Raw genomic sequence first — 26900 nt, 5'->3', positions numbered from 1 at the left:
CGGCTTGCACAGGGTGGCTGAGTGGGAGGGTTTAGAGTTCAAGGGCAGTTTCTGAGGCTGCCGGGCCACTCCCTGGCTGGCGTGATTGACTACCATGTTAACAGTTTACGTGCGTTGTCTCAGTTACCACGCCCGAGACCGCCCGCAGGCGTGCTGACTGGCCCCTTGTCACGGAGGGCGAGCCTTTGGCCTCGGGAAGGAGGGCAACTTGCCAAAGATCCACAGGAGTAGGAGCCGAGCCAGGCTGAGCGCCGGTGTGATTCCAAGGCTGAAGGAGCTTCTTGTGTGTGTGTGCAAGAGAGTGCTCTGTATCTGCCTGCCCCCGTGTCTCTGTATCTGAGCCTGCATCCGTGTGTCTCTGTATGTGCCTGCATCTGCTAGTGTGGGTGATGGGCAGCTCTGGGGATGAGTCTGCAGAGCTAATTTTATGTAGGGATTATACCAAGGCTAGAGGCACTTGTAAGAACGTATCAACACTTCAATAAGTACCCTGTTTTATAAAACTCAGACACTGAGGGACGTACACAGCGCGTGGCTGTTTCGAGCCCTGCGGACATGGCGAGCAGACAGAAGCCTCTTGTGCCCTCGGACACCGTGGGCAAGGTAGCGGCCCCGCGGTTCCGTGTGGGATACTTTGCCATCACAGGCCGCAGACGTCTTCCTGGCCGAGGCTGCTGGAGAAGAGATTGGCCATGACTGAAAAACCCTCATAAGATTATTTGCAAAACTGAGATGGATTATTTGGACCAGGTGTAGGGAATGAATTCCTTTTCTACTGGAAACCTCGGTTTACCAATCCGCACCCAAGCGCCGCTCGGGCTGCCTCCAGGAGCATCCCAGGGGGGACCGAGCCCACCGGCACTGCAGCGCACTGCGCCCCGAGCGAACCACGACCTTCCCGCGGCTGCTCAGGACCGACCCAAAGGAGCAACCCGGCCGCCCAGCTCCAGTGGCTTTTTAAGTTCTCAGCCAGCGGTTGCTAGTGGTCAGGGAACTGCGGGCGAGCGGACTGAGCGGGCCGGACTGCTGGCTTTGGAGAGGCGGTGGCAGGCTTGGCGCGGGCCTTGCCCCACGCAGCCGAGCAGGTGTTGGAGGAGTGGAGGCCGGGCAGAGCCCGTCTTCTCGGGCTGGAAAGGAAATTTGGATTAAGAGGCCCCACTGCGTCCCAATAATAGCCGAGCGACCGGAGCTGTCGGGGGCACCGGGCGGAAAGTGGGCGGCAGGCAGGGACAGGCTCCAGCTCCGCTCGGGGAGGGCCCTGCGGGGCTGACTGGGCCCCCGCGCCCCGGGGCCTCGGAAGTGCGGGGCAGCCTGCTCAGCCCTGCGAGGCCGGGCGGGGTGGCGCGTCAGGTCCCGGAGGAGCTCCTGCGGGAGACCAGCGTCAGCACCCCTCTCGGGCTCCAGAGCTTGGGCTCCGGGATCTGTCGGGGGCTCCCGGACTCCACACTCCTCGCGTCAACGCCGAGAGCACGAGACGTGGCGCGTGGCGCGGGGGTGGGGCGGTGGCCGCAGGCCGGGCGCCGGGCGCGGGCCGTGGCGGGGCTGCCCGCTGGCTCGGGGCCATCCCCGCGCTGACACCCTCGGCCTGGCTCGGGCGCGGCGAGGTCGCGCTGGGCGGTGCCGGCGGCGGGTCTGGGCGGCCGGGCGGGCGGGCCGGGCGGAGTCCGCGCCTGCAGCCCCGGGGCGGCGGCATTCCTGCTCCTGGCGCCGCCGGCTACCTGGGCTCCGGGCCGCCGCTCCCACCGGTCGCCTCCGCCCGCGGGCGGCTCAGCGGAGCTCCAGCCTTCGGCACCGCGGGGGCGCGCGGCAGGGCCGGCGCGCGGGGAGGGGCGGCCGTCCGCGCGGGGGTGGCAGGGGCTCGGGTCCGGCCCGAGGGACGCTGAGCCCCGCCCCGTCCCTCCTCCGCGCCTTCAGGACCCGCGGGTCTGGGGGCATGGACCAAAGCCCGCTGCTCCGGCACCATGACGTCTGTCCGCTTCGTGGTGGCTCTGATTTTAGGGGCGCTCCCCGAAGCGGTCGGCTCCGCGCCGGTCCTGGGTTATCCCCTCCACTACCGCCATCGCCGCCCGCCCCTTGCGGGTCCCCGCTTCCCTCCTCACCTCCGTTCCCCGCAGCGGCCGCCGAAGACGCCCCCGTCCCCACAGGCGCCCGGCGCGCAGCGCCCGCTCGCCCTCCACGCGGGGCTCGCGTCCTGGCCGCACCCCGGGGACTCCCCTGCCGGCGGGCCCCGGCTCAACGTGACGGACTCTGGCGCCCCGTGTCTGCGCTGGGCGGACGTGCCGCCCCTCCTGGAGCGGTCGCCCCCAGAGAGCTGGGCTGCCCTGCGGGCGCAGCGCCACAACTTCTGCCGGAGCCCCGAAGGCGCGGGCCGGCCCTGGTGCTTCTACCGGAACGCCCGCGGCCGAGGGGACTGGGGCTTCTGCGACTGCGGACACGGTGAGCGGCGGGGCCTGGCCTCCTGCTGGGGGAGGGCGTGGGCTCCCGGGACAGAGAGCGCGTGGGGCTGGGGGCTGCCGTGCCCAGGGTGGGGGGCTGCTCGGAGCTACCAGCCATGTCTCCGCCCCGACGTTCAGTTCGCAGGGTCTGCTCTGTGCGGCCGTCAGGGCTGCTCGGTGGTTTCTGGGCCAGGCGCTCTGCTCTGGGAGCCTGGATGCCGCCTCGCCTCCTCTGGCCACGGGGAGTGTGTGTGCGTGCGTCCGTGTGTGCACACGCTCACGTGGGCTGGGCGGATGTGTGTTCTCTAGATCAGCTTGCCTCAAAGGCGTTACAATATTTATACAAAAGAGGCAAAGCAAATGAGGTGATAAAGTTTCTAATTATTTGTTTGGGGAAAGGGAAACGGTAACTATAACACGAGAGCCTCCCCATGGACCCTGATTTGGAAAAAATGTAGACACTTTCCCTTACTTCCGTCGCTGACCTCTATCTGAAAAAAGTGTGGCAGAACTTCGGGGCCGAAGTAAAACTTGACACCATGATGCTTGCGTTCTGGGGCAGAAGGTGGTTGGTGTCATCGCTGAGTGAAGAAAACAAAGGGAAGGAGACAGGAGTGGCCACCGTCTCAGGGAGGCAGCAGCTCTCACGAAGGCCGTTCTTTGCTGCACAGGCTATTTATGGAAATTGGGACCTGTTGGTAGAGAGGAAGTGGGCAGGATGTCCTCGCTCCGTGGTCATAAAAGCGTCACATGAATGGACGTGATGAGAGTGCATGGCCGGCCTGACAGCAGAGCTTTGTTTCGGGCTTGGGATCTTGTTTGACACGAGGGCTTTCTCCTTCCTCCGTAGCTGCAGAAGAAAACCCTTACGTTCTTCAAAGTGCAGATTTTCCTTTAAAGAACTGGCAGCTCTCCATCCGAGCGGTGGGGCAGAGGAGTCATGCCCGGGGGTTTGAGAGGGTCCTTGGGCCTCGGTGCAGGTCGTTGGGAGGGCGGCTGTCACAGACCCGTCCTCCTCCTGCAGACATTCGTACGGACCTGCACCTTCTCTTCCATCAGAGCCTGAGTTAGAGGAGAGTGACGGGAAGGTCAAGGCCACTTATCCTCCCTCCTACAGAATGAAGTCATTGCTCTGCCCCTGTTCCATGGTCAGAATGACAATGTGGCCGTGAGGTATTGGAGGTGATACCAGCGGAGCCCGCCCCTGGCTCCTCACTCCCCGGGAGGAGATGGTTCCGGGAAAAGCCCGCATTGGCCAACGCGGCCAGCCGTTCACGTTCCTGCTGTTCCGTTGTGTTTCGTATTCCGCGGCGGATGTGCAGAGTGAAAACACAGTGGTGATTGATTGTCCTCTCCCTGACTCGATATTGCACGTGGGGAGTAGCTTGCCCTGTGATTCCTCTGCCTCGTGTGTTGAATAGAAATCCAAACCTCGTGGTGGCGCAGCCTCTGAGATGCTTTTACGTGCATGGCTGAGTCTCTGCAGACAAACTGCGAACCTGCATCGTCATCGTGGGCAATTCCTGTCGCCCGGGGACCCAACACCAGAGAAGTAAAAGAAAGGACCAAGAGGGAGAGACATGCCCCCATCCCCCAAACAAAGCCCAACCCAGGGACGCCCCGGCTGGCTACGGGGCATTTAATCCCTCCCGAAGACGCAGCCTGGATACCCCTCCTGCCCTTATTTCTCACTTTCTGGTTGGGCCCGACCCACCCCTGCAGAGCGCGGCACGCTGGGCGCCTGGCGGTGGTCTCTGTCGTCCACGCCCCTCAGGAGCGTGAGCAGAGCTCTCGGGGCACCAGGGCAGGGCCTGCAGCACGGCTTCAGAAACCGCGGGCCTGTCGTTGGCTCTCGGGGGCGGGCCGGCTTCAGTGCCCTTCGCTGGGCAAGAGCAGTGCTTGCGTGGGTTCAGTCTGCGGGCTCCCCCGGCTCTGAGCTCACCCTGAGACGCTCTGGCCTGATACGAACAGCTGGGGTAACTGAGCACCCACTCTGCGGGACGCTGGGTGGAGCATGTTGGGTCTGAGTTTTCTCACTTAGTCCTCATGGAGACGTGACAGGGAAGCGCGCTGCCACCGCACGGCCCGCTGTGCCCCGGTTCTTCAGCTGTGTGAGCGGGTGGAACGCATACAGTGTTCACACTTTCTTCATGTTGGAACACTATTGTTATACTGATTTTTAAAAAAAAACTATTTCAAAACATTTTTAGAAGAACTGTGCACTTCTTAGAATTCTGCATCATTAAGAAATACTCCGAGTCTCGGGGCACCTGGAAGCTGCTCCGGCCAGCAGGGGGGACCGCCGAGTGCAGGGAGCGGTCCTGAAGGGTGCGTGTGGGCGTTGGGGCTGGGTGGGCCCTGAAGGGGGCCTGTGCGTCCCCGACACACCGTGCCTTTCCCGGAGCCGGACACTGTGCTCACGTGCCCAAGGAGCGCTTGGCGGGGGCCGCAGCCGCCCGCCGCCCAGCAGGTGCCGCTCAGCGAAGCCAGGCTCTCGTGGCCCGTCGGCCGCGTCGGAGAGATGGCGGGGGGATCCGTCAGCGGCTCCGGACTCCCGGCTCTGTCTTCGCATTGGCTGACGTCGTGGTGACAGCTCCACTTGACGCAGAGTCCCTTCCTCCTCACCTCGAAGTCCCTCATCCTCCAGGTGACAGGCGTGTGTCAGTTCTTCCCGACGGCTGCCCGGAGCTGGAGGCCCCGTTTTCAGTTTTGTTAGGTCGTTTCACCTTTGCCAGCAGAGCTCCCGTTTGTCTTCCTTCCCACCTCCGACAGGAGTGACCTGGTGGGTCATCGGGCTCCTGAACAGGCAGCAGGTTAGACATATCATCTCAAGTGTGTTTGGGGAGAGCGGATGGGTTCTTTGAAATGAAGTCAGCTGCTGGCGTTCGCGATGTGCGTCCTGTTACGTATTAGGTGGGTCTTCACAGAGGAGACTTCTGTGATGAAAAAACACGGAAGTTCAGCTGGACCCTCCAGACACATTTCTTTAAAAACGCGTGCAGTTCCCACCGTTCGTGGAGCAAGTCCGCCTCCTTGTGCTCAGACGGAGGCAGCGGGTGGGTGTGCGAAGGGGACTTGGACCGTCTGCCCTGAGCTGTCCCCCCGGGCCCATGTCTGCCCTGAGCTGGCAGGATTCGCAGGCTTTGGCAGGGCGATGCTGCCTCTCTGTTTATTATTATTGCCTCTGTTGGAAGGAAGTGCGCTGTACTTGTCAGGAGGGGCAGGATATGTTTCTCCTAACAAGTTACATTTTCAAGGACGATGATGTGGAAAGCCGTGGCGGCGGATGACGAGGCCAGTGCAGGTAAAATGAGTGGGTTGCCTGTGACTCTTATATTTTTAGAAAATTATGTTAAATCCATATAAAACAACTTTGAAATATGCAAAACATACCAGAATTTTTTGGTAGGACTTAATATCTTAATTTCCTTGCCTGTGACATAAAGGTCTTCCTAAGTGACTTTTCCCGGGATTTTGTGACATCCCTAAGTTGCCTGAGTTAGACGGCCCCTGCTCCGCTGTCTCGGCTGCCCCTGCAGTTTCTGGCCGTCCATGGGGGCCCGCGAGAGGGCAGTGTGGGGCTGGGGTGCACAGTGGGGGGTAAAACTTAAAGTTATTTTCCCTGTGGCACTTGAATTTAACTTTTCACTCTTTTAAGACTGAAAAGAAAGACTCAAACCGGGGCCCCGGTGCAGCGAGGTGTGGCTGGTACGTGGGGGGACCCGTCCGGGCGGCCAGTTCTGCCCAAGGCCCCGCCCGGTGCGGGTCCCCGAGGCCAGCGCCAGGCAGCCTGCGACAGGAGCGTGGTTTCGGAGTTGTCGATGTGACCCGTGGACGCTGCTCCTTGTGGACGAAGGGGAAAGCCGTTTCCTCCTTTCTGGCGGAGGAGGAAGTCGGAGGGCAGAGGCCGTCAGCGGCCAGCGGCGGTGACCTGCAGGCAGCGCCGCTCTGTCTGTGTCCTCGGCTGCGCTCGGGTGCCGTGCGCTCACCCTGCGTGATGGGGTGCAAAGCTGGGATGCGACAGGGCACATCTGTCACTCGCGCCCGCTCCCCCCCAAGATGACAGTCGGACTCCATTCGCCCGGATAAAACGGCACTATAATTAGCATCGCCGTGAGGATGCCCGTGACCTAAAACCGGAAACACAAACCGCTGGGACCCCTAAGCCCTCACGTAGAGAAAGGAGCCCGGGGGGAGCAGGGGGGCCCCTGGGTGCAGACGGCGGCCCACGGGGCGCTGAGCAGCCGGTCCCTCACCACTGAGGGCTCTGGGCTTCTTCCCTGTAGGCTCCATCCGGCTCCGCGGCGGCGTGGACGGGTCTGCGGGCCTGGTGCAGGTGTGCGCCCATGGAGTTTGGGGCGCTGTCTGCAGTGACCGCTGGGACGCCGCCACCACTGCCGTCGTCTGTCGCCAGCTGCAGCCGGGGTGAGTCCGCCCGCCTCGCCCGACCCTCTGCGGCCCCGCCGCTGCCGTGGGGAGGCCCGGCCCTTCCTCCCCTCGGGACTGAGCGCACCCCCCGCCCTGCCCCGCGGCGCGGAGAGCATCTCCGTCTTGCTCTGCAACCAAGTAACTGTGATCCCTGGAGGCAGGGGCTCGACCCTCGGAGCTGGGGTCCCTGTGCAGTGGCCGGTGGCCCTGGGTGGCTGTCCTTGGCTTTAACTTCCTCCCGGCAGCTGCACACAGGTCCTGCACGGGTGTGCCGGGGAGCTGAGGTCCCCTGGCCTGCGTGTCTCCCTGGCGGGGGCCCTGACAACGGGGGCCCTGACCAGCACCCTGGCCGCCCCCCTCCACTGGCAGCCAAAGGTTCTGTTTCTGTGTCGCATTTCTTTTTTCTACACACACACTGTACACACCGTATGTTTTCCTTGGGCTTTATGACCAGAGATCTTTTCTTCTTACAGATGTTTGTTTATTTAGTTTTAGAGAGAGGGGGAGGGAGGGAGAAAGAGAGGGACAGAAACATCAACATGCGGTGGCCTCTCACACGACCTCAACTGGGGACCCGCCTGCAACCCAGGCCTGTGCCCTGACTGGGACTCGAACCAGCGACCCTTTGGTTCGCAGGCCGGCGCTCAATCCACTGCGCCACACCAGCCAGGGCCAGAGCTCTTTAGAAAGCATGGAAATACCGCATTATGGAAAGCGCAGGTCTGAAAGACGGAAAGGTCTGCAGGTGGAGATATTCCGCGCTGATAATCGGCGAGTGGGAATGCCTGCCCTGGTGATGCGGGCGGCAGGTGGGTCCACTCCAGTGACCCCTGGCCGGCACCCGCCGTCTTCCCACCAGGGGGCGGCAGTGAGGGTCCAGGACAGGCAAACCCTGAATCTTGGGTTTTGTTAGGGCCGCCGCAGGGGCTCGTGCCCTTCATCACTTAAGGGGGGCTCACAAGTGAGCGTGGCTGTCAGTCGGAGAGGCGGGCTTTAGGAGTGCTGAGCACTGACTTCACCAGTGAGTCTGTGCCTCACAGAGGCTGGCCAGACAGAGAGCCTGAGGAGGTAACCAGTTTGTGTCCTTCACATGCTTGTCTGCATGTGCTTTGCTTCCCCGGGGACCAGGGACGAGGGGGACACGTCCTCTGAGGCCCTGGCCTGCCGCAGACAGGGCTCTGTGGGGGGCGGGGCTGCCCGCGGTCACTAGTCCCCTGGTGGACGAGTGCGCAGGCCGTCCATCTGCAAGCGCCCCTCCGCTTGAGCTCACGCAGTGGCTCGCGGCGTCTCTGAGCGCCCACTCCTGCCGCAGGGCCCGGCCGCCCCGCTCTGCCTCCCAGGGGCCTGGGGTTGGCTGATGGAAGCTGTGGCCTGGAGACAGTGCGGGAGGGCACCGTGGGGGTCAGATAACCATTTAATCTTTTAAAAATGCAAGGTCGATTTGTCCGCATACAAGTCTGTCAATTAGATGCGTTACAAGCAGAGCTTATTGGCATGTTACTAATTCCTTGTCAGTTTCGAAGGCTTGCTAGCATGTACTGTAGGTCAGGCTAAAACGTGTGAATGGATTGCCTCTCTTGGTATTATCTTGCTTAGATACAGTGATAATTATCATTTTGAAAACTCGAGGCTAAAGGATGGAGTCAGAAAGGCTCATCAAGCATCCAGACGCTCCCGTCTGCGTGGGGAGGCAGGGCTGGCACAGATGCAGCTAAGAGGGACCCGCAGCTGGGTCCACCCTGGAACCCGAGTCTCTCGCTGCGCGACACGCTCCTCCCACCAGCCACCCCGGTCCCCTGTGCGCGTGCGCCCTGTTTGCCTGCTGGGTCCCGAAGGCAGCAAAGGCACGTGCAGGCCCTTGGGTGCTGCAGGTGGGCCGAGCAGGTTGCTTAGGGAACTTACCCGAGCTCTGATTTTCTTGAAACTTATAGAATCCATTATGCTTGTCCCTTTCTTTCATACCCATCTTTATGGATCGCTTCCATTTTTAAAAATCCAAATGATTTGATAAAAACTCACCTCCCTTTGGTGAACCTAACACCGATCGTTGTGTTTCCAGAAGACAAGGAGTCGCAGAACGCGCCCCGTTTTCCAGCCTGGGCCCCGTTCCCGTCCACTGGAGCCGCGTCCGTTGCCGGGGCGATGAGGCAAACATACTGCTTTGCGAGAAGGACGCCTGGCGGGGCGGGGCGTGCCCTCAGAAGACAGCGGCTGCGCTCAGGTGCAGCTTCGCCCCCGGTGAGGACAGATGTGTTCTTCTCCTCCTTTCCCTGTGTTTCCAGCCTGATTCCAGATGACAAGCGTGTTCCTTAAGTCACCCGAAGGAGCTTGGACACAGACGTGACCTGAATCACCACCTCCTTCTGTCACAATTAGCTGGGAAATGACAGAGAGGGTCTGGTCCTCGAGAACCCCCTGCCCTTCCAGCCCGTGCAGAGCGGGCGCTTGTGCACAGGGCCCGAGGCGTCCACCGCGCCGCGTTCTCGCTCACACGGGTTGGCGGGTGTTTGCCGGAGGGTGTGGGATGCTGACTCAGCTTTGTCCTGGAGCGCTTCTCTATTCTCACAGTCACGCAGACAACCGGAAAGCCCAGGTTCTAACATAAAAAACGACATTGAAAATGTAAGATGATAGACCGTAATGGTTCTGGGTTGTAGGTGATTTTAAATTTCCTCTTGGAATATTTTTTTCCCTGTTTTCCCTAAGCTTACCATGGTGGTAGAGGGAGGGCAGGCAGGGGAGACTATAATAATTTAAGAAACTTATACGCTTTTCCATCATTTTTTCTGTATTTTCCAACCTTTTTAAAGGAAAATACACATAATAACTTATGAAAATTTGCTTCCCACCATAAGTTAGCCATTAGTTAATTATAAGAAGCTATGTATCAGGTGTTCTCTTGGACACGTACCTCTGTCCACCTGCCCCTTCTGAAACCAGACGTCAGTGCTTCCTCAGTAAGGGCAGGTTGGCTGTGTTCAGGCTACTGGAGACAGAGTCACTGTCGCCACCGCGATGCCACAGCCTCACGTGTTCCCGGGAAGGGCAGTTTTGAGGGCCTCTGGTTTCCGAGGTTGTTTGGAGGCGGTGCAGTCGACCGCTTCCCCTCATGTGCTGTTGGTGTGAATACAATTCTGTTCGGAGTAATTTAATCGGCTGAGATGGTCATCACACAGATCCATGCGTGTATGTCCATGCCCCCGAAGTGGCTTTAATCAATAATATCAGTCACTGAGCCTGAAACGGGAGGGAACCAATCCCCCGCCCAGTGTCACTGCGGGTCTGACTGCCTCGATTTCCCGTGGTGCAGACCCAGCGTCCCCTGTCCTGCGCCTGGCGGGCGGCGGCAGCGAGCGTGAGGGCCGCGTGGAGCTCTTCCACGCTGGCCAGTGGGGGACCGTCTGTGACGACCAGTGGGACGACGCCGACGCGGAGGTGGTCTGCAGGCAGCTGGGTCTCAGGTGCGTTCTGCGTGTTCCCGTTCTGTTCTGCTTTCATGTCGGAACCTGGTCTTTCCGTACCCGGAGGCAGGCGCCGTGTGTTTCTGTTTAAATTGCACGTGTCCTGGAACAAATGGGAGGAGCGGGCTTTGATCCTCCTCCAGGCTGCGGGCTCCCTGCAGGGAACGTGTGTGTCCTCCCCAGTCTGCCCTGCGTGTCTCTGAACCCCTGGGAGCCTTGTGCCTTCCCGTCGCTCCAGGCCACGGCCAGCCCTGTCCCCGCAGTGACCTGCCAGCCACCTGATGAAACCACCTCGTAGGCTTCCATCAGAGTCCCCCCCCCCAAATGTTATCTGGACTTTCGTTCTTTGCTTCCTTATTTGCTCTCTGCATGTGTAGAACACGGGATGTTGATTCACGTGCAAAGGGAATCATCCCGTTTGGGGAGGAAGTGAAGCCTATGCCGGGAGCACCGCGTGCGGTCAGCGTCCCGTGCTGACCGCTTGGGAACAGACCGTCACGTCCCAGAGCTGCCAGAGCCCGTTCCTAGTGACCCTGAGCGCTGGCCTGAGAAGCCCGCGGGCCGCTCCAAGCCCTGCTAGGCCGCCTTTCACAGGCCGGTGTTTGACTCACGTGTGGGCCGTCTGCAGCCCCGCTCTGCGGGCCGCCTCTGCGGGCGCCCTGTGGTCCGTCCTCCTTCGCATCTGCCATTGGGGAAGCGCGAACCATTGCGCTCACGGTTTTCAGTTTTCGGTACATCATGCCCCTCTTTTTTAAAACTCTGTGTTTGCATGGAGTAGTTAAAAGTGAAATATAGACATTTTACCTCTCAACGCTTCAGGATGCCTCTCTTAAAATGACAACCGTGTCCCAGGTACCGGGAACCCTCCCTGACGGTGCCTGAGGCCCCGTCACACTCAGAGCCCATAGCTGCTCCCACAGCGACTGTGACAGACGGCCTGTCTGCGGCGGCTCCCGGGCCTGGCTGTGCAGTGCTCCTGACCCTGTCCCTGGGTGTCTCTTAGTCCCAGGCGCACCCCTAGCACTCCATGGAGAGGCCATGCCGGGGTCCCGCCTTCCCGACTTATCCCAGTTCTTCCTCCCGGTGTCACTGCGTTCCCTCCTCTGTCCTTAAAATTCCTAGAACTGGAGCCTAGACCTGAAGGACTGATGAGGCCACAGCAGGTATAAGATTTTGGCTCGAGATCATCGCTGGTGGTGTGTTCTCATCTCGCGTCTTGTCAGGAGGTGGGGCGCAGCCGTGGCCTGCCCGGGGCGGGGAGGCTGAGACTGAGCCCTGGCTCCAGGGGGGCCGCGTTTCCCCGTCACTGGTTCTGGGAGCTAAGTGCCACTGCACAGCCCTGTGGGGACATGCCATAGGCCCGTGGGGACATGTCACAGCCTCTTAGGGACATGCCACAGCCCCGAGGGGACAAGTCACAGCCCCGTGGGGACATGTCACAGCCCCGAGGGGACATGCCACAGCCCCGAGGGGACAGGAGCCACTGCCCCCTCTGCGTCCGCAGGACAAACTACCTCGGCTGGTTGGTGTGCCGCTGGGATCACGACGGTCCTTCCCTCTGGAGGAATCAGGGACAGGGACAACCAACTTTTTCTGAGAAAGCTGTTCTCAATCATTACGTTTTTATGACTGGCCTTTGCAACTGTCCTGACTGGGTTTCAATTTCAAGACCAGTTTTCCTCGGGTTTCCAGGAGTTGTTGGGGTCAGCATCGGGCAGGCCTGTGCGCACACCTGCACTCAGAACAGCTGGCGGGAGAGAAGGTAGCAGCCTGTCCCCGAGCTGCGGTCCCCCCACCCGCGATAGGTCCCCTGCCGTGTGGAGCGCGGCGGCCCTGAAGCAGCGGGGCGCACGGCAGGTCCACGGTGCGCCTGCCTTGCCCAGGCAGCCCATGCTGGTAACGCTGAAAGACGCTGTCAAACATTCCAAGTAAAGGACCTTTCCGTGGACACACCCTCCAACACCGGTCCCCGACCCAAACGTCCGTTTCGCTAGCTGTGTCTGCGGACTTCCCGTTTTAGACACACTCGTTAGCGTGTGTGTTCACTGGGTGTCCGTCCTGCGGTCCGCGGTGAGCTCACTGGTTTTCACGTTAGTTACTGAGAAACCTGTGTCTTTGCCAAAAGAGTTAAGAATCTCGAGGGTGTAGTAAGGAAGAGCATATTTAACGGGACCGGTTACCGTACGGATTACGCTGAATTTTAGCTAGAAGGCACTTTTTAAATCCTTAATGTATTTCTGCGGGGAAAAGGCAAGCTTGCTTTCTTTTGCTCAGAAAAATGCATAGGAAATTCAGATGACGCGCTGGCTACGAATTGTATTTATAGAAGGGATTCCAAGAGAGCAGAGCATTTCTTTCACCCGCATGAACAGCTCTTAAAGGAGGACGGTGTTGACAAACCGCGGTCGGTTACGTAGGAGAGTAGACACGTGGGGTCATGAGGAGGACCGTGCGCCGCGGGACGTGTGTGAGGCTTCGCTCTCCTCTGCTCACGTGTGTTTACGCCCTTCCGAAGCCCTGGCTCGTCGCTGCCTTCTGCGTGACCGCCGGCTGGGCGGGCCTGTGTCCGGGGTCGGCTCCCCGGGGCTCTGAGCCGATGCCGCCCTTTGGCCTCTCTTTCCGCCGACTTTACGGCCCGCAAACCGGCCCTGGAACGGCGCTCCGTGCCGCTCTTCCTCGGGACTCTGTGTGCTCCCTTGGAGGCGCAGGGCCGTCAGGGGAACCGTCCTGAAGGGCACGGGGTGGGCAGCCCGCACGCCGCTGCCCGGCAGCCTCCCCAGCTCTGCGGGGTCCCCAGAGGGCGGCGAAGGCGTCCGCCTCCCACAGTGGGGGCGACGGTTTCTCGGTGAGACGCTGTCTTTGTGGACCTTCGTCTTCTAACGGCGCCGGCAGGTTTTGGAAGCTGGCAAGCCTCCTAAACACAGGAGGGGTTGCTGTCCTTAAGGTCCTGCAATCTGATTAACGCGGGGCTTGGGGGGAGAGGCGCAGGGAGGAAGGCAGCCAGACGCGAGGGAACGGGACCGACATCTGCGCCGGGAGGCCCCAGGCGGCGGCCGTCTAATGAGAGTCCCGTGTGCGCGCTGACAGCAGGTCACTGCTGGGTCCTCCAAGGCCCTTAAAAGCATCGATCAGGGCGGTGACGCCATATTTTATTGTGCGATATGCTGCAGTTTGCAGAGGAATGGAAACACTTGGGACCCTTCTTTCCTCTTAGTTTATTTTATTTTGGGGGGGGGCTATAAAATTATCATATAAAAGCATGTTATGGAGTGGTCAGAATAAAAAATTATTTGCTCTTTTATTTTTTTAAAAGGTTTTATTTATTTATTTTTAGAGAGAGGGGAAGGAAGGGAGAAAGAGAGGGAGAGAAACATCCATGTGTGGTTTCCTCTCATGTGCCCCCAACTGGGGACCTGGCCTGCAACCCGGGCCTGTGCCCTGACTGGGAATCGAACTGGTGACCCTTTGGTTTGCAGGCCGGTGCTCAATCCACTGAGCCACACCAGCCAGGGTGCCTGTGGATATTTCTTTCTGTGTGAATAGTCAGCTCTCCTTCATTGCACTCGTGTGTGTGTGTTGGTTGTTTTGCCTTTATTCTAATGTAACAATGTTGGGCTGGTGAAAAACTCCGTATGGTTTTTTACTGTAAAATAAAAGACATTTTCCATGTTCACCAGTAACTTCATTGATCTGGATGGTCTGAGTGAGTTGGCCGTCCCCCGTGTGGTAGGACGTTGGCTGTCCTCAGTGTCTCCATTGGAGCACTGTCAACCTCACCTGCTCTGCCTGACCGTGGAGCATCGTCCAGCGAGGAATCTGCCACACGAAACTCCGCAAACCACTTCTGACACATTTGGTCAGTCCCAACACCTTCTCCATACACTGCACAGATCTTTTTATGTGTTTCAGTTGTGTTTTTACCTTTCTTGAAGTAATCAAGCCTAATATGCCAAAAATATTGCATCTTTTCTTCCATCTTGAATATTAAAATGGCTGCACAAAAATTCACCGATTTTGATAAGTTTTTTAAATGCACCTGATGTGACAGCGGCCACAACACAATCTAACATTGTTTCGAATGCAGTTAAAGACAGCTCAGCGCTGCTAGAGCCGCCGTGTGGAAAAACCAGACGAACTTTTTGGCCAACCCAGTGTGTAGTTGTTATTATTATTATTAATTCCTATAGTTTTTTTTTCTTTGGCTGCTGTTCATAGCTCAGACATTTCTTCTGGATTGTCGGGTTGCCTTTTGGTTCTGATTAGGGTGCATTTTGCTGTACAGGAGTTTTGGATCTGTTTGTGGTTAAATTTAACTCTGGGTTTCTGATATTGCTCAGGAATTCTTACCCCAAGGTTATAAGACCTGTTTTCATTCTAGTAACTTCTTAGCCTGCCCGCCTTTCCTCTCCCCTCCCCCCTCTCTCCGTCCTCCCCCTTTCTTGCTTGCTTTCTTCCAATACTTAGGTCTTTGAACCGTCTGGAATTCATTTTTGTTTCTGTTGTGGGTTTGGGATCAAACTCTCTGTTCCTTCCTATCGGCCTCCGGTGTTCTTACAGCGCCCAGTCCCGGCTCGGTGAATTGGGCCCCAGAAACTGTTGTAGCCCATCATTTCCCCCCCAAGCCTTCACCCCGGGGCAAAGGTCCCAGGGAGCCGCTACCCTCCCCCCAGCCCTGCTGCCTGGCTCCTGCTGCTCTGCTCCGCCACCCCGCCCGCCCCCTCTGTCCCCTCTCTTCATGTTCCCAAAGTCCCTTCCTGTCATTAACCAAGTGCCTCTGGCGGACTCAGCACACATGACCTTAAAGGGCTGGTGGTCCAGACTCCAGACTTTGCAGCTACTCAACGGGCCTTTGTGGGGCCCCCGCGCCCACACACGGCACGTGGGAGGGAGCGCGGCTCTGTTCCCAGCAGACATCACTTCTGCTCCGTGAACTTGGAAGGTCACGTGATTTTTGTTCTGCGTTTTTCCCAACCGTTTACACAGCGCAGAAAACAGCCCCTAGCTCCCAGGCCCCAGGACTGCGATGGCGGGCGCCGTGCGGGCTCTTCCCTCGGCTGCCGCTGCTCCCGTCCAGGGCCTCGGGCGCAACCCCACGCTGCCCCTTCCTCCCTGAGGCAGGGCTCGCATGTGCGTCAGCGTGCGGAAGGACAGGTCTCGGAATTCTGGGGCAGGCTCGCAGTCACCAGGGCCCCGGGCTTGTTCCCAGCGGCACGACCCCGTCCCTCGCGCGTTGTAGGAGAGATTTCCTTCTGGGAGGGGAGACCTCTGCCACGAAGAGTAACTTTTAAAACACTTTTATTTCTTCACAGCCTTGTAAACTCCATTACAAGATCATGTTGGTATAAAAGATACCTTCCTGGGGACATGCATGCTTTTTTATTTTTTTAAAAAAGTGTTGTTTTGGCCGGTGCAACAATTCCCTTGATGTACCATAGGCGTAGCGAGACCGTCGGAACTGTCTGCCTCTGCCCCCCCTGCCCCGCCGCTCCCTCCCCAATTCCCTGTGCCCCCACCCCAAGGCCCCACGTCCCCAGCAAACCCTGCAGCTCTGTGGCCTCCTGGGCCTTTGTCTTCTGATAATAAAAACAACAGACTTGTCCAGCACCTGGGAGGCTACACACCGCTTCCATAAATGTGTTAGTTTAAAAGTTACTGTGGAATAAGTAAGCAGAAACGTTTACAGCATAAAACCAGGAAGTGTTCAGACTTGGGCTGATTCTCTCTTCCTCCCCACGTGCCCAGCGCTGCCTTTTGGGGAGTCGGGAAAGGAAAACTACCATGTGTGTTTAAACCGAATTTGTTAAAACTGATGGGTTTTAGATAAGTTGCTTAGCAGCGAAGGCGTGTGATTCATCAAGTTCAGGGGCGCTTCCTCGCCCTGCCCGACGGGGAGAGGGGCAGGCAGCTAACCCGGGTGCAGTCCAGCTTCAGTTTAATTTTCGCAGCCGGGCGCGGGACGAATTATTATCCCTGTGTTTGAACGGAGACTCCGAGGCCTGGAAAGTTGTAGGGAGGCCCCCGGGAGCCCAGCCAGGGCCCAGGTTTGCACCCGGGGCCTGTCCTCACACCTGCTCTGCTCTGCCCAGGCCCAGCCGGGGGAGAATCGGCCTTCCCCCTTGGTCCGTAAAGGGGAACCTTGGCACGGTGGTGGCTGTCTTCCACGCTGCTTTCAAAAATGCTATTAATTGAACATTAATTGCCTGTTTCCAGGAGACTAGAAGTGGCGTTTTCTTCTGTTATTATATTTCCCATAACAGGACAGATTCACTCACAACATTACCATCCTCTCCATATACCATCTGTGTTAGGACTTCTTTTTTTTTCTTAAAATCTATGCACCTGGCTGCAGACGTCACCCTGCAGTGCACGGCACGCAGCAGCCAGTGACTCATGTGTCTTGTTTAGGTTCTCGGTCTCGAGTTCTGACGCCACCAAAGTACCCTCTTTACCTCCCCGCCCCCCAGCTCCCTTCCCGCCTCTCCTGCGAGCACCCCTCATGCCTCCCCTGGGCGCGCTGTCGGAATTGAACCAGAAAGCGGGCCGGCTGGTGACGGAGCGAGCGCTGGCTTCCATGGCGTTTAAAGGGTTTAACTTCCAGGTGTCTTTAGACGTGTTCTCATGGGAGCAACTCCCCCGGGGACTGCTGAAATCCACCAGACGCCCCCCTCGGACCGGAGCGTTTTCCCTTCGGGGCCTCGCCTCCGTTACCGGTGTAATCGCTGCTCCGCACACGTGTTTTCCGTCGGGACGTGTTGGCTGCAAATTCTCAAGGCTTCTGTGCTGTTAGGGGAGACGGGCAACTGAAATAATTGGGGACTAATTGCAGTGACAGTGACGAACAAACTAAAAGTATAAACACTCCGGGCCGAGGCGAGAAGGCTCTGGGGGGCTGCACACGCGGAGTCTGTCCCCGGGCGCCCATCACCGGGCAGGGCGCCTCCCACCACAGGAGGAGGGGGTGGCCCACACGCTCCCAGTGCGGGGACGTGCCCGCCGCACGCATGTTTGGCTGCAGGGCGGACGGAGCTGGCGGGAGCGTCTAACTGCGCCTCTTGTCCCTGCAGCGGCGTGGCGCGGGCGTGGCCCCGGGCGCACTTCGGGGCGGGCGCCGGCCCCGTGCTGCTGGACGAGGTGCGCTGCACGGGCAACGAGCTGGCCCTGGAGCAGTGTCCGAGGGGCCCCTGGGCGGAGCACGACTGCGGCCACGCCGAGGACGCGGGCGTGTCCTGCATGCCGCTCATGGGTAAGGCGCCCCTTCCGCTTCCCGCCCCCCCTTCTCAGTTGGGACCCGGTGACCGGGGAGCGCGGAGGGAGCATGCCGACCCAGCAACAGCGCAATCTGCAGATGCTCTGCAGGGAACGCTGCTCCTTCTCCACGACGGTCCTGGGCGTTCCCCGGAAGGGCCGCGGTCCTGCGGGGCGTGGGCGCAGCGTGCAGCAGCCGCGGATCAAAGCCGGGGGTCGGTCCTGTGCCTCCAGCCCGCTGTCCGCTCGGCCGCCTTGCCTCTCGGACGGTGTCTGTAGCTGGGGGGCCGCGGGGGGCCGGACTGCGCCCGTGGTCAGGGACCCCAGGGCCGCCTGGGCGTGCTCAGCTTCCGGCGTTCCCAGCCCGGCTCGCTGGCCGGGCAGGCGCTGCAAGGGACGGGGCGTGTGCTTCCCTGGCCTGCGGCCCGGAGGGACCCAGACACCCGGGCAGGTGGGCCGTCACAGGGCCGTGGCTTCCGGAGTAAAGAACTCAAGGAAGAAATGAATCGTCCTTAAAAGAAATTTAAAAAAAAAGAAACTTCTCAGGGCCTACGCAGTGCTGAAGTCATGCCTTTTCCCTTACACGGCTCGGAACACGCTGTTGCTTTTATCAGCAGGATAGCATGCTCACACGCGGTAGGAACCCAGGATTCACGCCAGAAGCTAAGCCAGAGCCCTGCACCCCTTCGGGCCACTGTCCCCCCCTTCACATGGGGACCCCCGCACTGCTGCTGGGAGGGGTCCAGGCTGGGCAGACAGCAAAGTTTCAGAAATTAGTCATTCTGTGGCCCAAAGGCCTGCTTTTGGCTTTAAAAGATCCCAGAGACGCATCAAAAGTGTGACTTTACCCAGATTACTTATGTGCCCCATTTGGGGGAGGGGGTATGTGCATTATTGTGGATGGAAATGGCTTCTAAATCTACTTCTCAGGGGATAAATTCATAGTATGGTGTATCTGCTTAGAAGCTCTTCACAGGATTTTCTGGGACTTCGCACTCGTGGAGGCCATAGGGGGCGAGTTCCGATCTGTGTTGTCAGTAAAAGAACAAGGGCGAGGCGTGCCCTGGTTTTCATAATCACGGACGCCCGAGGAATGATAAACACATCAGCACGGAGACTGTCCCTCTCCAGCCGCAGGGGCGTTCCCTGTCTTCCTGTTTTATGTTTTCCCAGCAGTTAAAACCCTGAACTATTTCTAAGTTACGACATTTTCTTGCTTCTTAAGTTGAAATGACGTATGCTGCTCGGCCTGAAGGCGACCGAGGCCGTGGGAAATGTCCCAAAGAGCATTTCACCGAGTCTGAAGGGCCGCTTGGAATGACATCGGAATGCATTTTTCTGCTCAGAGGACAAGAGAGCAGATAAGGAGGGCCAGGTGTTGTGTGAGGACATGCCCGCCTGTGTCACCCTCAGCGGCAAGCCCGTGACCTCAGGCCACCGAGTGGTCCTGAAACCAGTTTAACAAAAATCCTGGAGAAAGCGGCCTCCAGGGCCACAGCCCCACTGACCCCGAGGTGTGGTGCCGCCCCTTCTGGGACTTACTCCCGTGGCCTCTGTCTCCCCTTCCTGTCGCAGACGGCGCGCTCAGACTTGCCAGCGGGAAGGGCAGCCACGAGGGCCGCCTGGAGGTGTTCCACGCGGGGCAGTGGGGCACCGTCTGTGGCGACGGCTGGACCGAGCTGAACACCTGCGTGGTGTGCCGGCAGCTGGGACTCAGGTAAGGGCCCGCGGTCTCCATCGTCCGGCAGATGCGCGGCCTCTGCCCCCTCCCTGCCCGCCTGCCCGCCGTGTGTGCGGCTCGAGAACAGCACGTTGTTCCCGATGCTAAGTAGCCACGCCTGCTCTCGGGCTCCTTGCCTTCCCGACCACCACCCCGCCTCCTCAGTGGCCGGGCGACTCGCTGTCCCTTCGCGCCTGTCCAAGTAAGGCTGTGAAGCGCGACTCCCTTCCCACACACCCCGGCTGCCGGGAGTTGTCCGTCGGGACGCCGTGCCCACTGCTTTGGGGTCACATCATGCCCTTTCTCAAAATGTGATGATCACGATCCTTTTTAGTTGAGAAAAACAGCCTCCTTGTCACGAGGTGACCTTTGGAACTCGCCCTGACCTCGCTCGTAAAGCTGGGACAGCTGGAGTGACATATTTCATGTCCCCACACAATGCATTCCGCAGCCAGGGCTCAAGCTGGCCAGAGTCACTGCAAACAATGCCTTTGAGCTAATATTTGGCAGCGCCGTGAATGCCCGTTCTGGGTCACACTCGAAAAACGGGCGAAATTATTTCATCTCAGCGAGAGAGAGCTAAGGCACCCATTCACTAACCCTTACAGGTGTATTTCATCCAGGCCAGGCATGGCTATGGTTAATACGTATTTGTTAAACTTGTAGAAGTAAAGAAAAATAGTAACAAAAGTTTGAAAAGAAAGAAAATAAAAAACTACCCATAACATTTCTATTCTTCTACGCTCATTCCTATATCTTGCACGTATAACTTTATAATAGCTCTAGTAGTGGGTATGGAACTTTTCTATCCACATTTTGCCTTTTTTTTTACTACAGTCATAATTTTTAATGACAGTAAAATTTCCACTGAATGTTTATACCATGATTTACTTAATATTTAGTGGGTTTTTTTTCCCTTTGTTACAAATACTACTGTCATGAAGCTGTAAATGCATGTTATTGCTCAATATTTTGAATTTTTATGGACACTATCTTTTATAATTATTAGGTCAAGGGGTTTTACAGGAGGAAAGGAAACAGAATTGGGGGAAGGATGGGAAGGTGCAGACTGACAGGGACCAAGTTCCATTTTGCGGATTTTTCTTATTTCTACCGCGCATATACGTATTATAATTCATTTGGGTCTTTGTAGTGCAGTGTTACAAAGTCAAATAGGATTCATAAAAAATTTAAAATTGAAATCCCTGTAACTTTTTGGAAAGCAGAGAACACTGTCATCGTTCTGCCTCTGATTCTGAGGGTGGACTGGGCTCCGGGCGTGAGGAGTCCCAAAGGCTCCCCGCTTCCTCCTTGGGGGGAAGAGGGGAGCCAAGGGGCCCAGCCGGCCCCGCCCCGTCCCTCCCCGCGGCACGGGCAGGAAGCTGAGGGTTCGCTCGCTCTGCACTCTCTGCTTGGCGGGTAAACTGAGGACGAGCGCAGGCGGGGTCAGCGAGGACGGATCGCTGGTCCGTCAGGAGCCAGCAGCTCAAGCAGAAACTGAGCGTGATCGGGGCGTGTGAGGGAGAAAGGACTCTTGTCCGCTGCAGCCGTGACGCTCACTGCGGTGGTTTGTCGGAAGGAGAGCCACGTGTGCCTGTCATCACCACAGGTGTGGCAAGCAGGCCCCCGTGGACGCCTTTGGGGGACGCGCGGGGCCCATCTGGCTGGATGGTGTCCGCTGCTCTGGGCGGGAGCCCGGCCTGCTGCAGTGCTCCCGGCGGCCGTGGGGCCGGCACGGCTGCAGCCACCGCGAGGATGTGGCCGTCGCCTGCTCGCCTGTCAGCCACGGACACAGGCCGCCCCCGGGTGAGGACCCGCGCGTGCAGGGCCGGGCTCGGTCCGTGGTCTGCCCTGGCACGCACTCCCTCTTTCTTTCCCACCCTGCCCTCCTTTGCAGTAATTTGCATTCCAAAAAAAATAACCTCCTGGCCTTCCCACCAGAGTTATAAAGCTTTTACTCTGGCAGTTACTTCTCTCTACCTGTAGGCCGGGTTTCTTCCTAAAAATGTTCACAATCACGCACATCCGAAAGGTGGACTGAAGAGCCCACCACGTCTGCTCTCCTGCTCACTGGTCCCCACGGGGTCCCCCCTCACCTGTTCTACAGAACTGTGGGAGACAGGGTCTGCAAAGCACATCGGCAAAGCGAGGGCTCCCCCCACCCCCAGGAAGCGCCTCTTCGGTCCCAGGGTGCTGTCAGTCCCCGCTTACCAGCCCCACATTGCTCTGGCCTGACCCGGGCATCTCAGGGGTCCCAGGGGCCCCTGAGCATCGCTTTCATTGGAGTGAACAGCCCACCCATCTGGCTAAGATACTCTGTTACTCTGGGAACCTGTCGGGGACCTTCACTGCCCCCCAGTTCCAAGTTAGTGCAGACTCACGGTTGGGTAAAGGTCACGCGCCCACCTGAGTCCCGAGATGGCCATGCAGAGGGGCCCCTTCTGAGCCGAGAGCAGCTACAGACTTAACGTCTGACCAGGCAGCGCAGACGTGAGTGGAAGAGCCAGGGGGACGGTAAGCCAGGACGCGCCCGCAGCTCGGCATCTCTGCGTGACCCTGGCTGTGATGCTGTCCGCGCCTCCACGTAACGCACTTCCTGTGAATGGAGACTGGGACACCCGCCGGCGGTCCCCTTCCCTCCTCCTCCCTCCCTCCCTCCCCCTTGCCTCCCTCCCGTCCCTGAATAGCTGAATAGCCGATGCACGTGATCTCTCTGTTCTAAGTGCTGGGACTGCAGAGTTGAGCGTGGTGACCTGCGGCTTCAGGAGACGGTGCCCAAACGGGTCCAGTTTTCCTTCGATGCCTCTTCCCTCACTTTCTCAGCCGCCCAGCAGGTCTTGTCACTGCTCCTCAAAACCAACCGCACGCTTTGGGAGGTCCGCGGCACGCGTTCCGTGTGCTGGCTCGGCCTCTGATACGTCTGCGTCCTGACAGGCTTCCCCGTGAGGCTGGTGGACGGGGAAACCAGCAAAGAAGGGCGAGTGGAGGTGCTCATCAGCGGCCAGTGGGGAACCGTCTGTGACGACGGGTGGACCGACGAGGACGCGGCCGTGACCTGCCGACAGCTGGGCTACAGGTGCGCGGCCTCTGTCCCCTGTGGGCACGTCCTGGGCCTGGGTCCCGTGAGTTTCCCTGTGACACGCATTTGCATCACTTATTGGAGGTCCCGGCAGCATGCTGGCTGGGCTCAGAATTGCAAAGGGTTAGAAAGTTGAGCCTATTTAAGTTTTCCTGTCTCCTCGAGAAGCATGCAGTGTGCCACCCAGGACGTGGCTTTTACTTAACAGCAGACGGAGTAGTAGCTCTTGGGTCTTCATCCTACGGCCTCCGTCAAGAAAGGCGGTGACCGCTCCCCGGGGCCCCCATTCAGGGGACCGCAGAGCCACCGAGGTTACGGCCGGCTCCCGTTAGAGGCAGCAGCCGTGTCCCATGAAGCCAGTGCGCCCCCCGGCCCCAGGCCTTCGTGTACCAGCTGAGCTCTAACCAGTGCTGCTCGGCTTGCGGACCCGCAAACAACGGGTGTTCTGCGGTCTGCGAAGCCCCTTGTGTGCCTTCCTGCCGGCGGCTCCACTGTGCAAAGCGGCCGCGGGGGCCCGAAGCGCGGTCCCGCCCGGCTCCCGTGTCCCTGCCCCTGCGTGCTGGCCCTGACTGCCTTGGGCAGGCGGATGGATGGACGGACGGGCTGGCCGCCGGCTTACGAGGCCCCAGCCGGCCGGGTCAGTGGTCCGAGACCGCGGGCACGCGCCCACGTGATTGTGGAAGTGTCCGGAATGCCCTCCGGTGCAGAGGGTTGGCCATGTCAGCTGATGGCCCCCATGGCCGCGCTCACAGATTACCAGTGGGGGGTGGAGTTTAAAATATATCCCTCGTTAGACATCTGTGTATGTCTTAGCAGCGAAGACCTTCATTAATCATCTCTGTGCAGAGTATATTATTTTTTAAAGTATGTCTACTTGAGCAAAAGTTCCAAATTACTTTTCTAACCTTTTAATTCGCAACGTGGGTGATTTGTTAGTCAGATACCACTTTGCGTTCCTGCTCAGCTCTGGGCTGGGTTACAACTCCTGCTTCCCCACGGGCAGGGAGCCCATCACTTGGGATAAAGTTGTCAGGGTTCACAGCTGGCCCGAGGCGTGGATGTTTAGCTTTCAAAGCGTGGGGCGCAGAGGCAGTGGGCGGGGGCCCCCTCGGGTGCCCGTGTGAGCTTAGCGACGTGTTTTAGGGTTCCGCTACTCACTACGTTTCCAATGTGCCTTCTCCGTGTGAAAAACACACACACACATTCTTATCCTGACACGTCACTCCCGTGTGTTCGTTGATGCAAAACCGGCCGTGAGAGGCTGTTGCTGCGAGAGGCGATCTCCTCCGTCACGACGCCGTTTTGCTGCCGACAGGATGCGAGAAGCCTGGCAGAGCCACCGGCAGGGCGACGGGGAAGGCCGGTGCGGCCCTCGGACAGGGTGTCTAGCCGCCCCCACGGAGGGCACGTTCTCGAGCCCGTCGCTCAGTGCGCGTCCACCTCTGTCCCTTTCTGCATTTGCACTGCTGTTTGCTCACCATCACTGGTTTTATCATACGTCCGACTCAGTGGTGAACTTGGGTGAGAAACAATCCAGGTTAAGTGAATGTTTGTAGCCACTTTCAATGATTTTTCTGTAGCAACGATCAAAAAAAGCATTGAAAGCAGCGTTTACTTTGTAGGTGTATTTTAAAATAGTCTCTTAGGAAGTGAGTCAGCAGTTTAATGTCCCTACGACACACTGGACGGTCATCTTCTAGTGCGTAACCCACACCTTCCCCTCGAGTAGTATTGAAATGAGAATCATTCAGATATTTGCTGAGGCTACGTGTGCTTGAGTTTTTAAATAATTTCCTACCAGGGGGAACAGGAAGGGCACGTATATGATTGTAAACACACCGTGACTAGAGCAGGGGATCCTTCCCCCGTGCGCACTCCGAGTTGTTAGAGGTTTTAGTGAGCGTTTGTGGGTGGAAGTCAACCCAGAAACCTTTGAAGCTGTCCAAGGGCTTGGACCTTCCTAATGTGATTCCGGAGGTTTGTTCCCCAGAACCTGAGGGTTGGTCCTTAGAAGCACAGAGACTCAAAATAGCATTAGAAAGCGTTTTCTTAACGGGAGGAAGGGAGGAGTACTAAAACCCAGGACGCGTGACGGACGCTCACCCAGACGCGCCTGAGCGCCGCAGAGAGGGGAGGGCGCGCTCCACGGTGCATCCTTAATGTCTGACGGGGCTGGCAGCTGAGCGTGCTGTTCTCGGACGTCTGGGAGGACGTGCCGACGTCACGCCACCTCGTTAAGGCAGACTCAGGAGCCAGGAGGAAACTCCATCCTGCTGAACCGTGTGTCAGTCCGTTAGCATGCACTTCAACATGACATTCTTCTGCAAGTGCGTACTTCATAGAGCAGGAGCCCCTCAAAGAATTTAAAGAATGGCGGACCTTTCCTGTGTAAGCAGGGACGGAAAAGTGAGTATGTCTAACTTTCATTCCTCCTCTAAATGGCTGCAAAGGATTTAATTCCTGGTGTATTTTTATGACATTTCAGTTGAGAAGTTACATCACTGTTTTAATTCTGTCCAATGAAATGTCAACAGCATAGGGACTTGATAGCGTCATTCACTCATTTAAAAACACATAAACTAGCTCTTCCTTGACCTTCACAGAATTTACATAGTTTGTTTTCCTCCTTGAAATTGGACTTTAAATTCTTTCCCCACAGAACCCTAATACTCTGCTTTAAAAATGTGTGTGCGCACACACGTGCGTGTGGATGCGTGTGCAGGGAGTGTGCGAGAGAAAGAAATTAAACTGCTGGGACAGGCTCCTCTGGGTTTTAGGGTTTCTAGCGCGCACTGATGAAAAACAGCAAGTTATTATGAAACAGAGGAACTAGAAGTTGGCCGAAGCGCCCACGTCTTAAGTAGCCTGGAGGTTTGGGTTTATGGTGCGTGTATTAACGAAGGCATTTTTCCTGCTCTCTCGATTGAGTTGTTTTGTGGCCGCGTCAGAGGCCCTTGCGTCCGGCGCAGTAAGCTGTCGTGGGGTTCGGAGCAAGTGCAGTGGGGAAGGGAAATCTTGAAGGAGAAGCTAATCTTGTTTTCAGCAAGACCAGTTCAGGGAGAGAACACACGTGCAATCTGAGGATCTGAACACTGATTCCTGCAAAGCGCATGGGTCCCTTGGGAAGCCCTCACCCCCGGCCAGGAGCCGGGACCCCCGGGTTGGAAGGTGCATATGACAGAGCCCTGGTCTCATTCCGGTGCCCACTGAGCCCGGCTGCCTCTGCCCAGCAGGACATCTCTGCTCCTCTTCCCGCAGCCCGCACGGTCCTGAGTTACTTTTCAAAGTCAAAGAACGTTTTATGAGATTCCACTATATCCCTGAGGATGTCTTTACTTAATCATGCACTTTTGTGAGTTAAAATGTCCTCTACTTCCCACTTGCTGATATGTCTAAGATGGTGTTTGTTTAGTCTGTCAGTTGACTGATAAGTTACTAAGAAATTGTCCTTTTGTTTTATTGAATGAGTCTTAATTTTGTTTTCTACATGTTTAGCCTGATAAATGCGTAAATAAAAAAGCCCTTTGAAATAGCAGAAGTTATTGGGACAATTACTTTAGGGCCTAGCAGGAAGCTAGATCCCCTCCTAACACTGCACAGAAATACATCCCAGGCAAAGAGGACCGTGACACACAAAGCACAGCAGGAGAACGTTCCCTTTAAACGGCTCTATCGGAGCTACGCGTGTTTCCAGTGCGTCGCCGGCTTCCCGAGGGCTGGCCTTGCAGCAGGGACCCTTTGGAGCCGCAAAGAGGCGCGTGTTGGGACTCGCTCAGCCGTGCCCGTGCTGTGCTTCCAGGGGCCCCGCCAGAGCGAGGACCATGGCTTACTTCGGGGAGGGGACGGGACCCATCCACCTGGACAACGTGAGGTGCACGGGGGCCGAGGGGTCCCTGGCCGGCTGCGTCCAGCGCGCCTTCGGGAGTCACAACTGCCGCCACAGTGAAGACGCAGGCGTGATCTGCGATTACTCTGGCGGGACAGCCCCAGGGGACGGCGACCGAGGTGAGCCCCCACCCCTCACCCCCACCCCTGGGCCCCCGCACGGGCGGGAGCGCTGACCAGCCCCCAGCAGGAGCCCTTCTGCCCTGGGCCTGCCCTGGACGTCGGGAAACTGTCCCGGCTGTTGGCCCCTGCGGGAGCCGGCGGTGATGTTTGCGTCGCGAAAAGAAGAAATGGAAATAGGAAGGTGAGCCAGGGAAAGGCACTGCTCATCCTGATACGCCGCGCCCCAGGGACGGTGTTTGTAACGCCCACAAAAGAAAGCGACTTCGTAGCTTTTACTCTGTGAAGTTGACACACGTAAGGAGATTGAGGAACAGTCTTTTAGTGAATCATAGGGATAGATTCTTTATTCTGAAATAGAAGAGTCCCTGAAAGTGCTGAGTTTCGTGTTTAGGAAACAAAACCTGCTTTGCACGCGTAAGTAGGAGGAGGCGGGCCGTATTTCCTGAGAAGGACGGTCACTTTGTGCCGATGGAGAGTTCAGTTTCAATCCGTCGGGTTTTCTGAGCCGTAGGTGCCTCTGCATT

The 26900-nt window shown here is 57.9% G+C and overlaps 1 protein-coding gene across 1 annotated transcript in view; it reads left to right on the top strand.

Moving 5' to 3' along the window:
- The first annotated feature begins 1886 nt into the window (after positions 1-1886).
- PRSS12 (serine protease 12) overlaps positions 1887-26900 on the top strand; it is a 31655-nt gene continuing 6641 nt past the window's right edge. The window contains exons 1-9 of the mRNA XM_090288747.1: positions 1887-2436; positions 6722-6860; positions 8923-9101; positions 10174-10324; positions 17389-17567; positions 19145-19286; positions 20899-21095; positions 22224-22365; positions 26168-26373. Of these exons, the coding sequence (XP_090144873.1) occupies positions 1962-2436; positions 6722-6860; positions 8923-9101; positions 10174-10324; positions 17389-17567; positions 19145-19286; positions 20899-21095; positions 22224-22365; positions 26168-26373 (1810 nt within the window). The 5' untranslated portion in view covers positions 1887-1961. The remainder of the gene's footprint in view (positions 2437-6721; positions 6861-8922; positions 9102-10173; positions 10325-17388; positions 17568-19144; positions 19287-20898; positions 21096-22223; positions 22366-26167; positions 26374-26900) is intronic.

Source organism: Furipterus horrens, unplaced genomic scaffold (assembly GCF_987537825.1).
Source record: "Furipterus horrens unplaced genomic scaffold, mFurHor1.1.pri manual_scaffold_10, whole genome shotgun sequence".
Taxonomy (NCBI): Eukaryota; Metazoa; Chordata; class Mammalia; order Chiroptera; family Furipteridae; genus Furipterus; species Furipterus horrens.
This window is presented reverse-complemented; position numbering and strand designations above follow the sequence as displayed.